The sequence below is a fragment of the Equus asinus genome, chromosome 5 (genome assembly GCF_041296235.1).
Source record: "Equus asinus isolate D_3611 breed Donkey chromosome 5, EquAss-T2T_v2, whole genome shotgun sequence".
Lineage (NCBI taxonomy): Eukaryota > Metazoa > Chordata > Mammalia > Perissodactyla > Equidae > Equus > Equus asinus.
The window spans coordinates 81,188,584-81,205,678 of record NC_091794.1 but is presented as its reverse complement, the minus strand read 5'-3'; the positions used below and the strand labels follow the sequence as shown (position 1 = coordinate 81,205,678).

Genomic DNA, 17,095 nt, shown 5'->3' with positions numbered 1-17,095 from the left:
ATATGATCTAGACCAGAGACTGCAAATTAGTGGTCCATAGGCTGATCCAGCCAAAAGACTTATGTTTGGCCTGCACAATGTGTAAGAAAACTAGAATTAGTTAAGAACATTTAGAAACTAGGAAATTGCACAAAAAAATCCAGATTTCTGACTTTTCTCAGGGGAAAAAATTGTGAGATCTGCCATATGACCTAAAGGCAACAAGAGACTAGAGCACAGTTGCTCCCTTTATATTAGACATGCATTCTTCAGTTAGGCACCTTCTTTGCTTCACTTATTTATATCACCTGTCTGGCCCTTGCAGGTATGTAGGTTTACAACCAATGATATAGACCCATGAATCTCTGGTGGGCTTTCTAAGCCACTTATTCAAATTTGGGGCATTTCTAATCCCTACCATCATGTTTTTCCAATGCTAAACAGGTTTATCAAAATTTCCTAGCCTTCTCTCATTCCAAATCTTGACAAAAGGAGTCTACTGAACAGGAGTCCCTACTGGTAAAGCCAGAAAACACAGTTTAGATGGATTACTACTACTTGATTAGAATGTTTCTTGGTTCACGGGTCAAATTTTATTATGTATTTCCTCTAATGAAATATTCTATTAGAGTGGACTCTTATTCAAAGTATACTGTTAACAATCACTTCTCATACTGAGTCAGTCAGCTAAGAGAGAGTTTATCTTGGGAAATTAAATTCAATAAATATTTATGCAGTGTTTGCAAAATTATAGGCCCTGTGAAATGGTTAAGACATGAGCTTAAAATCTCCAAATCTACCAAGTCTGGTACCACATCTTGGCTCCATTCTTTAGCTGATAAATTCTGGAAACTTACTTCTTTAAGTCTCAGTTTCCTTACCTTTAAAATTTGGACAATAACAGTACTTACTTCATAAGACTGTAACGTGGCTTAAGGAGAGAATGATGTGAGGCACTTTAGTATATAGTGCCTGGCACACAGAAAATAATAAAAGCAGCTATCATTTGAGTATGAGTACAGAAACAAAAACTAAAGAAACAAGATCTCTGAACAAAAATTCCTAAGTTTTATAATAGTGTTATTAATATAGCGTATGGAAACACAAAAGAGATTAATTCTACAGGGAGAAGAGAAGTAACACGTGAGCTGAAAGAATAAACAGGAAAATAATAACTGGAAAAAGGGCAAAAGAGAGGAATTCCAAAGACAAGCAAGAGAAAAACAAAAGCAAGAAAGAAATTAAAGTGTTTATTTCCTGGGACAGTTAGTAGGCTGGAATAGACATAAGAAGAAAGAGTATATGAGAGGGAACTAGCAAAAAAAAAAGTTAGGAAAGATGGCCGGGACCAGGATTCAGGCTTTCAAGCCACATTTATCGAGGCTTACTAAATGGAAGCACTGTGCCAGGGCATGTAATAGAAGAAAAGATATTTAAAAAACCCCTTCCCTAAGGATACTTGATTATCTGGCATGGTGCACAGCATATCACTGGTGTACAATAAATCTGTAAATGTCAACTAATAAATCTAGTTAAACGAAAATGACAAAGCTTTGAAACAGGAAGGCTTAAGAGAAACAAGAGTAACTACCATCTGACAGCAGACCTAAAACTCTATAAACCCTCTTCTTCCACGTGCACTCACACACGTACACACACCCCACAGAGCACACAACTGGATAGGTTCCATATAAGAATATGAACATAACATGTGCACACACAAAGGAAAGGAAGCTGAATTATTTGTCATGCAACATAAATTAGGTAGGTAACTAATTTGATGGCACATCAAAAAGCTTAGATGGAGAACTAGGGCTTCTTAAAGAAGTGGCTGATTCTAGGGATGGGGCAGGGAAAGCAAAAGATGAGCCCGGAACATCTTGTGGTGACAGCAACTTAAAAAGTGCAAAACAAACAAAAGAATGGGGCCATGTCAAAAGGGCACAGGAGCCAACCTGTAAGAGCTCTCAATGGCCAAAGCTCTGTCACCCAATTTGAGTGACAAATAAGCAGCACAAAGATAAAATAAATATCCGTGAGTGATACTATTACAAATAAATGACTGAATAAATAAATAAAAGGAGGAGATAAGTCTTCCTTACAGAAGAATCCCAATTAATAAATATAGACGGAATGAAGAAAAAGAGAAATCACCACTAGAAAACAATAAAAACTGCTGTAGTTATGATCTACCAATGAATGCTAAAAATTAATAAGCAAAAGTTTAAGAAACAGGGTACTTGTGTGCCCTCAAAGTATCTCCCCAAAACATTTTATAATTTACAAAATGATAAACAGTAATTTTATAGTGGAGAAACCTGGCAAACATCACCTTAACCAAAGAACCAAGGTTAACATTACTAATAATCAGACACATACTGACATCGAGTACCCCCTGATATGATACACAGAGAAGGGCACATCATCTCTGCATTACTCTTCCCAAAAATGCATCACCTCATGAGAAAACATGAGACATATCCAAACTGAGGAACAATCTAAAAATAATTGACAAGTACTCTTCAAAAGTGTCAAGGTCATAAAAGACAAGAAAAGATTGAGGACCAGTGACAGATCGGAGGAGACTAAGGAGACATGACAATTAAATGCAATGTGGGATCCTAGATTGGATCCTGAATTAGATTCTGGAACACAAAAAGAACATTAGTAGAAAAACTGATGAAATCTGAATAAAGTCTACAATTTACTTAGCAGTTAATAGTACTGTCTAGTCAAGAGTGTTGTACCAACATTAATTTCTTAGTTTTGATCACCGTACTATGGTTATATACAATGTTAACATAGAGGAAATGAATGAAGAACATATGGGAATCCTTTGTACTATTTATGTGACTCTTCTATAAACCTAAAATTCTTTCAAAATAAAAAGTTTAAAAAAAATCTTGGATAATAAAAACAGTACTAGTTGCAATACTATGTTTTTTTTACCTTAGACTCACTATCAATTCACCCGAACTGTGGGTATTGTTCTCCAATGCAAGCTATATTATCTCTGCTCTTACTTTATGCTATGTCAGTCCTATAATATAATAAAGCTCTAACAAACTAATATTCTACCAAAAATAAAGTTCTTGATCTAATTAAAAACACTCAATTCTCCCTTTTTTGACATCCTAAAAATGACTAGTATTCAGAATTTCATCTTTAGTTATATAAGCCTTCACAAAGCTTTATCTTCAATAGAAGCCAACACTGTTATTGCTTACAACATAAAAATAATAATTTAAACAAAATCCTTACCTTCCAACCACTGCCAGCCTCTCTATAATATGGGAAGTTATCACAAATCCACTGGTAAATCTCACTTAGAGTCATTTTCTTTTTGGGTGAGCTATTAATTGCAAACGTAATGAGGCTGGCATAACTGTATGGAGGTTTCCCATCTTTGTGCTGTTGGACTTCTTCCTGGTCCAGGGTTGTATTTGGGTCAAGGAGTGCATTCTTCTTGGAAATTCCTGTCCCATGTGCATTTTGTGTAGCATCAGATTTTTGGATGGCTGCTCTCATGGTGAGCTGTGGTAACCAGTCCATAGATGTTAGGCTGCTCTCCAGTTCAGATGTCATCCTGAAGGTAAATAGACTCCTTAGTCAATATAAAGGAAAGAATCCCTGCTTCTCAAAATATCCAATATTCACAAATCTAGGAGTTCCAAAGCTCATGAGGGAAAGCCTGAGTTAAATCTGGAGGAAAAAGATTGAGTATGTTAATGACCAAACCAAATATTTAAGGGATCAACATTTCCAATCTTTTTTCTTAATTTTTTCCTCTCTAAAACACAACAAATTTGGTTTTAAAATGTTTAAAATACAGAACAATACATACACACAAAGTGTTTCTGGCGCCAATCTTTCCAAAAAAGACTGTCACTTTAAATAGGGCAACAGGATCCAAGTATGAAAAAATCAGTCTGCAGTCCAGCTCTTTACTCACCAACACCACAGGCCCTTTAAAAACTTAAGATTGTACATACATCTGGCATTTCTTTTACAAAAATTTTAGGGGAGTATACAAACAAAAGAATTCCAAAAGTAAAGTGGAGGGAAGAGGTCAGAGAAGTAACTGAGAAATGGGCACAGGAATTTGCATCAAGGAAAGAAAGTAGAGTTGAGCTCGTGGGAGGTAAGAAGAGTAAAGCAGGGTAGACAAGAATAGCAAGTAGACAGGCTAGCTGGGGGAGTAGACCGAAAAGAGGAATGCAAACTCAAGGACACTGATGAACAAGAGAAAAGGAGGATAGGCAGTACCAGGCAGTTTTAACAAAAAAAAAAAACAAATCAAGGAACAAGCTTAACAAAACCAAAGATTTGGGAGTGTTGGATACAAGAGATTAAATCACATAAATGGACAGCAAGAGAAGAAGCATTAAAAGCTTAAGGACAGGCTTATGCAAACATCCAGTGATATGGATTCTGTAATGTATTTCTCTTCAAGGCTGAAAAATTTAGACCATTACCACTCAGAGGGAAAAAAAGAAAAACAAAATCTGCCAGGTTAACACATATTCTGAAGAAGGGAGGAAGCTGCTCTAAGAACTGAAGATAAAAATATAGAAATAAAGCTTGACTCTTCACAGCAGAATTGCTAACTTTCAGCAGAGGGTACACACCTTTCTACCCTGGGATCAAAGAAGGCTGACAATAAAGTAGAGAAGAACGAAAGACTTCTAAATGATACCAAAATACAGCAAAAAAGAAAAAAACAAAATAAGAAATTTAAAGCATCTCAGTTGACAGAAAAACTGTGGTTAAGAAAATCCCATATAGGCCCCTCATCCCAAACAGCTGCAGGCAACAAGCAACCTGCAGTACATGCTTAGGATCTGAACTTCTGGGAGGCAATATAGAACTGATAAAGAGGCTCTTGAGACAGGCGGACCAGAGTTCAAGTACTAATTCTACCAGTTACTAACCATCAGACTATGAAAACGTTAATTAATATCCCTAAATTCCAGCTTTCTCATCTGTACAATGAAACAATAAGAGTACCTACACTTAAAATATTACTTTGGAATTAAATGTGATAACGTGCACAGAAGAAACATTCAACATGTGTTAGTTAATAATATTACTCTAGGAGTATCTTGGGAGGGAACTAATGCACTATAAAGTAAACCAGATCAAGCAACAGCAATTATAATTCAAGAGACAGTCATGAAGGTTCTGTCTATATTGCCAGGAGTTCTATTATCTTGTTTTTCAGATATTTTAATCCACAGTTTTACCTTTCTCATTTTCTCAAATTCCCGCCATCTCTACTGTATGCATTCTTCTGAAACGTGAACTTTCTTTTTCCCCCCGCCCCCACCCCGCGCCACCTCCCCTCCCCCCCCGCCCACAAGAAAGATTAGCCCTAAGCTAACTACTGCCCGTCCTCCTCCTTTTGCCAAGGAAGCCCAGCCCCAAGGCAACATCCGTGCCCATCTTCCTCCACCTTACATGTGGGACGCCTACCACAGCATGGTGTGCCAAGCAGTGCCATGTCCGCACCCGGGATCCGAACCAGCAAACCCCGGGCCACTGAGAAGCGGAACGTGCGCACTTAACCACTGCGCCACCAGGCCAGCCCCCGAACTTTCAATTCCTTTATACAGAACCTTCAGAGATCTAAGAACAACTTACCATCCCGCTCTACAGTCTCAGCCATAAATGCTTATTCCCAGCATGAAATAAATTATAAGAACCGGTGGAATAAGGAGACAAGATAATTTAGAGACCACAGAATATCAAGAGTAGGCAAAGTACCCTAGAGATCAGAGACCAATGTCTTCACTCCAAAGGTGAAAAATTAAGGTCTACTGAAGTTAAAGACTTGCCCAAATTCACATAGGTACTTAAGAGCAGAACTAAAACCAGAGCCCAGATCTCCTGATGCCCAATCCATTAGTTTTTCTACTGCACCTCATCTGTAAAATGAGAATAATAGTACCTACCTCACTGATGTAAAGTATTCAAAACAGTGACCGGCAAATAATAAGTATTCAACAAATGTTAGCTACTGGTGGTGGTGGTGATAACAGTAGTTGCTGTTATTACTATTCACATTTCATTCTATAAACATTGACTATTACTATACCATTTTGTCATCCTATTTGCCTCAACTAAGTCTCCACTGAGTACCTTTATTTTGTTAAAATTCCCAAAGCACCCAGTCACATACATTTTCAAACTTAATATAAAAGCATGTTCTGAAATGGAATATAATTGATATCACAGATGCCCCCTATTGAGAATCATCTTTAACTTCTGTTTCCCTCCACCAGTGCCAGTAATTGAGACTTTGAGAGTCTCAGTAATATAAATATACAATAAATAGGAACTTAATACATGTTACGACGTTTAGCAAGAATTTATAATTACACATGTGTACAGCGCTATGCTGGAGTGAGATTTTATACACATACACACACACACACACAGGAAGTATGATAAAATTCCTGACCTCCAGGAATCTATAGTCCAATTAGAAAAGTCAAACACAAGAAACAGCTGAAAAAGAGTGCAAGGCTGAGCTCTGGGTGCTCTAATGGTTCAAAAAACGGAAAGAACGTGGACTGCAGCCTTGAGAGGTAGAAAAGAAAGAACTTCAGCTAAGACTTCAAGAAAGTCAAGATCTGAACAGGCTGGAAAGTCTAGTCATCAGAGTCCCTAGTCATCAGAGATATGAGTGAGAAGTATTCCATTGCCATGCTTCTTTTCATCAGTTCTGCTAGAGCAGATTTAAAGTACACTATAAAATATCTCTCAAGTTTAAATTCTAAAAAAAGTGTTTGCAATTTATTAAATTTTATATATTCTTGGTCACTTCAGTGGTTCTCCATTGGGCACTGAAAACAGAAAAAAGGACTGTTAGATTTGACTAGATTATCAGTAACTTTAGAAAGAAATCTCTTAGTGAAATGGTGGTGACAGAAGTCTACTTGTACAAGAGAACAGATGGTGGTAAATTTAAAAACAGCATGAGAGGCTCTGAGGAATCTGGTTATGGAAATCTGGTTAAGAAATGTCGGGCCCTCATTACCTCACCTCATACCAAACGCTTCTTAGCTGGCCTCCTAGACTCTGATTTCTCAGCACTCCTCCCTGCTAATCACCTCCAGAGTCTATGCGTACACTCAAGAGAAATGTGTCAGCATTCTTTCATGTTATTGTGCCCCAAAACGTTCAATGGTCCCCTTTCTCCTATTATACTAAACCTAAACTCATTTTCAACTACTTTAGCTTTTATTAATCTCTTATTAATCTTTATCTAAATTCCTAGAGCAATTATAATCTCAGTTTGGCATTTACCATGCTGTTTCATATGAATAATTGCATCATACACCTAAGCTTTCTAGTCTCACTCTCTCTTCCCTACCTCCTCATTGAGGATAGAGACCATGCATTAGTACTTCAGATGCTACCTAACACCCTGGCAGGTTCACGTTACCTAAAAAATAACATAGTATTTGGATAAGAAATAAGAGTCTTCCTTTCTGGAATACCTTTTCTTTCTTACTCTGCTTAGCTAACTCCTTCTTTTACTTCAAGACTCAGATCAAATATCTCCCCCTCCAGAAAGGCTGGGCAATCCACTCTTCCCATCTTCCTTCTCCTAAACTGAACTAGAGCCTGCTCCCGGACTAGAATATAAATACCTCTATCACAAGACTTGTACATAATTATAACTATCTTTATCTCTCTCTCTCTCTCTCTCTCCTGAGACCATGAGCTGCTTGGAAAAAGGAACTTTCTTATTCTTTTCTGTCTCCCCAATGCCTAGGAATATAGTAGGTAAAGGGTCAATAAATGGTGGTTAAATGATTGAAATAGTGACCACCCAATGATGCTGTGGATGTGTTCCTCCACAAACAAGACCACACACATTTAAAAGCAAAAAGGAGGAGGTGAAAGAAAAGAAGTTATAACAGCATGAGATAAAGATAATCACAGGACTGAAGTCCTTTATGAATTAGAAAAAAGTATGACTTAGAGAACAGATTGACAAGTAGCACTACACAGGAACAAAGACAGTTCTACTGGAATAGCAAAGAAAAATACAAAGATGGAAGCAAAGATAAAAAGATATTGCGACTTGTGGGAGAAAGGAAGGCATGGAGAACTTATGTCTGAAGTTCTTAAATCTATGACGGTTATCTGTTGCTGAAAAGAAGTTCCATGAGGAATTTTCCTGCATAAAACAAAAAGGTAAAGAGCATCAAGATATAACAACTGAAGACTGTCATGACATGGCGGGAGGAGAGGGGGTTCTAATCCTACTCTATAAAACACTGCTACTGATATGATCCCAAACATGCTTTTTGCACAGTGCTTGGCCTCCCTCTGCAACTTCCCTAACTCTCACGGACTAGTCAAAGCTTACTCAGAAAGCTTTCCAGTTTTCAACAGTATCAAAAAGAAAGGAAATGGGGGGCCTGCCCAGTGATGCAGCAGTTAAGTTTGCACATTCCACTTCAGCGGCCCAGGGTTCTCCGGTTTGGATCCAGGGTGCATACCCACAGCTTGTCAAGCCATGCTGTGGGAGGTGTCCCACATATAAAGTAGAGGAAGGTATGCACGGATGTTACCTCAGGGCCAGTCTTCCTCAGCAAAAAGAGAAGGCCTGGTGGCAGAGGTTAACTCAGGGCTAATCTTCCTCAAAAGCAAAAAAAAGGAAGGAAATGGGTAGAGATATTGTAGGCTTCCTAAATGGAGACAAGAGGAAGACATCAAGGAAAATAAAAAGAATAAGAATAATGATGTTATGACCTAGATATTCCTGAATCCTCCCACTCCATTCCTGACACTTGGCATTTCATCTTAAGATTTGGCAGCATGTGGAAAAATTGAGCATCTGAGAACTCAAAAGAAATCCTTGCAATTACCACAGCAGTAATTCTGATCACATGCATCTCCAGGGGTCTAGACATATCCTTTTTTTAAATATATAATATACAACTTCTATTACAGCATCTCAGCACTCAAGGCAACCAAAAGCAAGGTCTATGACAGAGACCACTAATTGTCACCTAATATCTGTTTTTACCTTCTTCCTTAGACTACAACCCCAATTTGATTCTGCATGGCATTGTGCCTTTTGCCCTTCCTGCTCTCTGGAAGCGAACACAACAACTGCTCCAGGAGTCATCTTGGATCATAAGGTGATCTTTGAGAATGGAAGGCACATACTGAGGATATGGGAGCAGAGAGAAGGAACATGGATCCCTGATTATTTTGTGAAGCAATTGTGAAGCTGCCATCCTAGCTCAGAACTACCTACCTTCCAGGCTTCTTATGTGTTTACTTCTAAAGATCTCTACCAGCAGGTGAATGCAATTCCTAACAAACACGGAATTTGGGACACGTAAGTGGGATGACAGAAGTAACAGAACCTAAAACGAGACACTCTCGTAAAGGAGGGGTTGATGATGCAAACATTAAGAATTCTAATACTGCAGGTTGGAAAGCTGGTGACACTAAAGAGGGACAAAGGATTTGATCAAACTATCATCTACAGATGCTGGAAAGCAAACTATATGCCAACTGAGGCTACAGCAAGGAAAGAAACAGAGGAAAAACGTAGAATGTTGGCATGTGTTGGCTCCTTCTTGCCACTTAAAGTCTGGAGAGAGAAATAAACTACCATTAGAGTTGCAAGCAGAGATAAGAGAAAAAGCAGATTTGCTAAGGGAGGTACTCCCTGCCTATGGCCTGCAATTTAAGCTAAGAGTCCTATAATTTAAAGCCTTGTGAGGTTGGGAAAAAAACCAACTGCTTCTGAAGAAGCAAACTGAAGTAACTGAGTGGTCGCTGCAAAACTGCAACCTTAGGAGGAGAGAAGATGGTGCCTTGCCTCTCAAAAGCAACGTTGTGAGGGTGTTGTCTTTCCACCCGAGACTATTGTTTCAAATGGCCTCATCAGAGCTATCATTCCTTCAGGAGCTAATAGGTCAATGAACTTGGATGGGGGGAAAATATATCCATTATTTCCACTAACTTGTAACTGAAATTTAGCATTTTCTTTAATTATGAAAGTAGACAACAAATCACAGTAGCTTTAACAGTACCTGTGACTTTGCCACCAATAAAAATCACAAATATATATTCAAATCATGTGCCAAATGCTGCAGAATCTCAAATTTTTATTTAAACTCCTCAACCACTCAAAGTTATGATAGTATCTTAGACTTGCCACTAGCTCTTTTATCTAATGTGTTAATTTAAAGGCACACATATTACTAAGTTACAAAGTTAATATTTTGCTAACCGTATTTCAATATAACAATGGCTTTTCTTTGTAATCCTAAGTATTTTGTGAATTTTGATACATTATTCTGAGAAGAATCCACAGGTTTTATCAGATTGCTGAAGGGGTTCCACGGCACCAAACAAGGTTAGAATCTCTGGGGTAAGCAGAACACAAAGGGTGAAGTTTTCACATTAAAAAATTTTGTCTGGGCAGGTCCTTTAGCTCAAAGCAATAAAAAGTCTAGAAACTAAGTTTTTTAAGATAACTGTATGGCGGGGGGGGAGGGGGGGTGGGAAAGAGAAAGTGCCTAGCCTGTAAAACCCTCTTAAGTTTTCAAAATAATACCCAAGCTCATTAATAAGAAGTGAGCTGTAAAAGCGGGACATTTCCCAGAAAGGGTATCTTCACCAATACCTATCTCAGATGCGACCATGTACGACACTGAACAAGCTAAAACCATTCAGAGGGCATAGGGGACAATGAAGACCCCACCCAAGAGCAGAACCAAGGAACTTACTACACCGTTAGGGAGTCTCGGCCACTCATACCCAGTAGGATTTTATAATCGATATGGACTAGTGACTACTGAGTGTTTCCCATTATGCCCTTTGCTGAATAACAGCTTATACTGCTATTATCCTATTCCTTCTCCACCCCTATAATATTAGGTATGTAGAGTGCAGATTATTCATCTTTGGTTTATAGGTCTTTGAACCACAGGAAGCCACTTTGGATTCTGATGAAAGGGGCTGCACCCAGAGAGCTTGGATTTTCAGCTAGATAGAATAACTAGATGAAACTCTGGGTTATCTCCCCTGGGAAAAGGGCGAGTAAGTTCTATATCGAGGAAAAAGAGTATATGTGGATATTTGGGTACCCACAGAGACAGATCATGGCAGAAACCTAAAAGGAAATAAAAGCTACCATAGATTGACTTTACATTTTATAACTATGTAATATAAAAAACAGTTGTTTAAATTTATAAATGAATTAATAATTTAAGCCATTTCCAAGCAAAGGTAGCTGGTATTATTTTTTCAAAATTAGTTATCATATATCAGCAAAATCAAAGTTTCTATTTTTAGTTCAATTTCAGCAAAATAACACAGTCAATGTTCTACATTTAAAAAGATATGGCTTGGTGATTAAGAATACGGGCTCTGGAGTAAGACTGCCTGGATTGGAATCCAAGCTCTTCCACTTTTAGCTATGTAACCTTAAACAAGTAAATTAACCTCTTTAATGCCTTAGTTTTCTCATCTGTAAGATGAGGATAAAAAGAGTACCTACCCAAAGGACTGCTGTGAGGATTAAAAGAGTTAATACGTAGCAAGCACTAAGAATAGTTTCTAATACATAGTAAATAAGCACTCAATAAATGTTAGATATTAATATTATTAGCAAACTCATACTCTTCAGAATTTTCTAAATTTTAAGTGGTGGTCATCCTTAGTGGTTTTAGACTTACATGCCCTAAATCACACAATAATCATTTAGCAAACTCAATGGAAATGAACCCCTTATGAGTTCAATTATTTATTCTAAAGAAGTGACCCAGAAATGATTGTTTTAAAATTTTGTTGTAGATTGCATATGAGAATTGAGAACAATTTTTTCCCATAGAAATAAAATCATATGATCATGATTCCTAAAGTAGCCCACAAAATCCTATTTATTCTTTAAAGGAGTTCTAAGTCCACAGTTCTAAGAGTGTAAAAGCACCAGTTAGATATCTTGTGGCAGAGAGACAAAGGTGTAACAAGGAAAAGAAACACGTTTTTCCATTTTTCTACTGGACTAGCTTGTTTCTGATAAAACTTTCACATAGTTTATATCTAGCATATTTCTCACTACCTTCTATGCCTTGAATCTCCCATCTCACAGTGCCCTAAGCCTCCAATACTGGCCCTCAATGTTGGTGTTATAACCTCCAAAATTAATTACCTGCTTTTCTCCTCCAGTAAGAACTCCCATCTTTTCAAAGTACTTAATCTCTGCTCCATTGAGGAGGAAAGTAAACAGCATCAAACTAATCTCCACTAATGTATGAATAACTGAGCCTCTAAACTTCTTAGGCGCAATGACCTTTTTAAAAGATAAACCGAAAAAATCCTCACTGGTTTGAAGTAAAAATACAGGTGGAGGAATCAAATTTAGGATAAGGAATTCAATACACAAATAGTAGAAGGTCATTCTTCAAAACTCGACTTTCACAACTTTTCTTTCACCTCTAAAATTCCAAGAATATTCACAATACAGCTGATGCAAAACTTTAGGGGATTTAGTGAGACAACAGCCATTTGTAAACACAATTATAATCACGGAGTTATTTACCATAAAATCAGAGATGAAAACCCTACTTACATCATTTTTTAAAGTCCTGGTATTACCTATTTTGGAGACCAACAATATTCTTTAAGATGTCCAAGACAAGAAAAGTTGACAACTTATTCCATCTGTTCTCAGGTGTGTAATTCATTGTGGTTTTTCTTAAAAAAGTTTTAGCAGGCTAATATATATCTCCCTTGCTATAGAAGAAAATTTCTTCAAATTCTACCTTGGAAAATAAGAAATGATCAGAGTTCTCTTCATAATGACACTTCATATATTTTATAATATTAACACCATTTGGGTTTCTTCAAGTTTAAAGTCTGGAACTTTTCCAACAAGATCTGATTTAAGAACCATAATATATTTACTGCTTTTCTCTAGAATCTCTCCAAATTACTCCATAAATATATAATCTTAGATTCACAAAACTGTATTCTGAATTCATACAAGCCAACTCATAGTTAGAACTCCATATGGGGTACAAACTTAGGGATCATATGATCAAGAGATATTTTTATGCTCTATGTGTAATTCTGATCTTAATATTTTACACTACAATTTAGGGAGGAAAAATAAATACTTTTGGACATTAACCACTGAACTACATTCTGTCATTAAGTAAATACTGTATTTTGCATTTAAGTCTCATTCTATCTACTGGAATCTCTCTACCTCTGAGTAGTTGGAAAGACTGAACACTAGTCCCTTTGACATGAGAACACTCAAAGCCATCTCTGCAGCTGTTATTTAAAAACCCACACAGAATCTGCTATTAATACTTTATAATATATATATGTATGTGTGTGTGTATATATATATATTAAAAAAATAAAATGCCTCTGAGTAACATGTGTCCACTGGTTCATTTTGTCTCATTAAAGTATTTATCCTGACCTCTCTGTTTACAACCATACTGCTTCAACTCACCATACAACAAAACTGGATATCCTACGTCAGTTTTATCTCCACACACTCTGTCTCTCTGGCATTATACCAGTAAATTGGCATCAGTGCTGGCAGGGAGCTAACATCCTGGAAGGTGATCCCATCTTATCTTTTAGTGTTAACAGGATGCACAGAAAATGCTGAAGAAACAGCTTAAGCTGCTACATGTGATGTCTATGGTTCAGTGGTCCTCCAAGTGTGGTCCAGAGACCATTTCAGGGGATGTGAAGGGTCAAAATAATTTTCATAATAAGATGTCATGTGCTTTTTCACTCTCATCCTCTCATAAGTGTACAGCGGGGCTTTTCAGATGCTATGTGATGAGTGATATCACAACAGATTGAACACAGAGGCAGAGATGAAAATCCAAATGTCTTCTATTAAGCCAGCTATTTTTTAAATTTTCAAAAATGTAGCAATGCCAATCTTCTCACTCATTTTTTCATGGAAAAGTTATTTTTCATAAAACATGTTATCTATGTTAACATATAATGGGTTTATTATTTCTGTGTAAATTAACAAATAATTTTTTCTTAGGTTTAATTTCTAATACAATAAATTTTGATATATATAACTCAAATAAACAAAAGCTCTTTGGATACTAAATTTCTGAGAGACCAAAAAGTTTAACAAGGATGTAATAATAAGTTATCATCTGAAAGACTGAAGATCACCGTTTCTAATATAGTATAATATAACGGAAAGGCTAAGGGCTTTGAAGTCACTCAAAAGGGCTTGAATTCTCAATCTTCCACTTATTAACTGCATCCTTAGACAAATCAAACAAACCTCTAAGCCTCTCAGAATTGCTCTGAGGAATAAATGACAAAATATATATGGAACACCCTAGTACACAGTTAATGACTGGCACAAAGTAGGCATTCAACAAATGACAACTACTAGAAACTCTTTAAAAAAAAAATGTGCTTATTTTCTCCTTTGTCAATAAAGTCTCCATAGTATACAGCACACAACAAATATAGTTGAATTCAGTTCCATATTGTGGATTTAAAAAAATATTTGGCATCATGTAAGTTTCCCTGGCCACAACAAGTAAACATCATCAGGCTTTTCATGAGATGCACAGAATCTGAAAAGGCCAAAAATCAATCTCTAAATTACTTGTAAGTCTTCTTACATAGGCAATCTGACATACAGCTGTTTAACAATATGGAATGTCTATAATATGCATAGGTTACTTGAGTCAGAGTTGTTCTGAGAGTATTACAAATGCATTCTAATATCTACTTTTAGATTCCTTGTTACAATTTCAAGTACGGGTAGGTTAAAAGAAAAATTAGATTAAATTGAGTCTATTACAGAATAGGCTTTAGTTTTTATAAGGAATTTACCAAAAATGTAAAGGGTTGGGTAGAAAGGGAGGGATCTGGGTGAAGAAGACACATTCAATTCCAAAATTTAAAACAACAGTCATTGAAGGAGAGAAAAACTAGAGAACTATACCAGTCAAAAGTATATTTACTGAGACATTTCAGAAAAATAAATGAGAATGAGTTAAGCTAGAATCCTAATAAGCTATGAATTTCACCATGAGTCAACTCATCCTACCTATTAATTAAAATCTAAATAAACAGACGCTCTGTTCTAAGAGCACATCAATCATTATCAACTTACATAACACATCAATACTGATTACCATTCCATGGTGTGAAAATGGCTGAAGAGGACTAACTTTCACAGAAATTCCAGTGCTATTTAGAGTGAAATGTTTACTAATAATCAATCTGTAAAGATCCTGCCACTTAAACTTAGACTCTAGGGGAGTCCCTCTGCCTAGAGACTTATCTCGCTTATTCTACTAATAGTTCCTAAAGACCTTATATCTTTTGTTTCTCGCCATCATCACTTCAGAGCTTCTGAGCTTTACTATCTTTAACAGACTATCTTTTTCTTCTCACCAAGGAAAACAACTTCTTTCATGAATCGTCACAATCATTCTTGACGAAACTACTCATTTCCTCCCATGTGCTCCAGGAAGGCACAGTTATTTACCATCTTCTATGGCATTATCAGATTCTTTTCTCAACTTGAAAAGCATGGAGTACTTAAGACTACCAGATGTTAAGATTTACTGTAAAAACTACAGTAATCAGGACAAGTGGTTTTAGTGAAAGGACATTGTACAAATTAACAAAACAGACCCACACATACATGATCAAATGAGTTTTGATTAAGGTGCCAAGACAAATTAGTGGGAAAGGGAAAGGAAAGACTTTTCAAAAACTGATGGTGAAACAACTGTTTCAGCTGGCTATCTATATTGGGGAAAAGTGAACAATGACACTTACCTCACATCATACACAAAAACTTGAAAAATGAATCATAGAACTAAATGTAAAAGCTAAAACTATAAAATCTCTAGAAGAAATCACAAAAGAAAATCTTCATAACATTTGGTTAAGCAAATATTTCTCAGATACAACATCAAAAATAACAATTCATAAAAGAAAATAACTGATAAGTTGGACTTTATCAAAATTAAAAACTTCTGTTCTTGAAAAGACACTGTTAGCAGAATGGAAAGAAAAGCCATAGACTGGAAGAAAATGTCTGCAAAGCATGTATCTTAAAAAGGACTTGTGGGGTCGGCCCAGTGGTGCAGCAGTTAAGTGCCCACGTTCCACTCTGGTGGCCCGGGGTTCACCGGTTCGAATGCCGGGTGCGGACAAGGCACTGCTCGGCAAGCCATGCTGTGGCAGGCGTCCCACATATAAAGTAGAGGAAGATGGGCACGGATGTTAGCTCAGGGCCAGTCTTCCTCAGCAAAAACAGGAGGATTGGCAGATGTTACCAGATGTTAGCTCAGGGACAGTCTTCCTAAAAAAAAAAACGGACTTGTATCCAGGATATACAAATAACTCTCAAAACTCAGTAATAAAGATAACTCAATTTTTTTAAATGGGCAAAAGACTTGAAAGATAATTCAACGAAGAAGATATATGATGGCAAAGAAGCACATCAAAAGATGCTCAACATCATTAGTCATTAAGGAACTGCAAATTAAAACTACACTGAGGTGTTACTACACACCTACAAGAATGGCTAAAATTAAAAGACTGACCATACCAAGTGTTGACAAAGATACAGACAAACTGGAACTCTCATACACTCTAGTGGGAATGTAAAACGGCACCATCACTGTCAAAAATAGTTTGACAGTTTCTTAAAAAGTTAAACAGAGGCCAGCCCAGTGGCGCAGTGGTTAAGTGTGCACGTTTCATTTTGGCGGCCCAGGGCTCGCCAGTTCAGATCCAGGGCATGGACATGGCACTGCTAGGCAAGCCATGCTGTGGTAGGCGTCCCACATATAAAGTAGAGGAAGATGGGCACAGATGGTAGCTCAGGGCCAGTCTTCCTCAGCAAAAAGAGGAGGATTGGCAGCAGTTAGCTCAGGGCTAATCTTCCTCAAAAAAAAGTTAAACATACGACTACCATATGATCCAGTCATTTCACTCCTAGGTGTTTACCCAAAATAAACCATATGTCCACACAAAGACATATACACAAATGCTCACAGCATTTTTATTTGTAATAGCCAAAACCAAAAACAATCCACATAGCCATCAAAAGCTA

General features: G+C 37.0%; 1 protein-coding gene across 13 annotated transcripts in view; it reads right to left on the bottom strand.

Moving 5' to 3' along the window:
• Nucleotides 1–17,095, bottom strand: part of FOXJ3 (forkhead box J3) — a 133,946-nt gene that overhangs the window by 83,867 nt on the left and 32,984 nt on the right. For 6 of the 13 annotated variants that reach the window (XM_014867288.3, XM_070510158.1, XM_044770514.2 and 3 more), the window contains exon 3: nucleotides 3,241–3,565. The exons of 4 other annotated variants lie outside the window; for them this stretch is intronic. In XM_014867288.3, the coding sequence (XP_014722774.1) occupies nucleotides 3,241–3,565 (325 nt within the window). Of the gene's footprint in view, nucleotides 1–3,240; nucleotides 3,682–17,095 lie in introns of all 13 variants that reach the window. 3 more of the 13 variants (XM_070510156.1, XM_044770517.2, XM_070510160.1) reach the window with 1 other exon arrangement.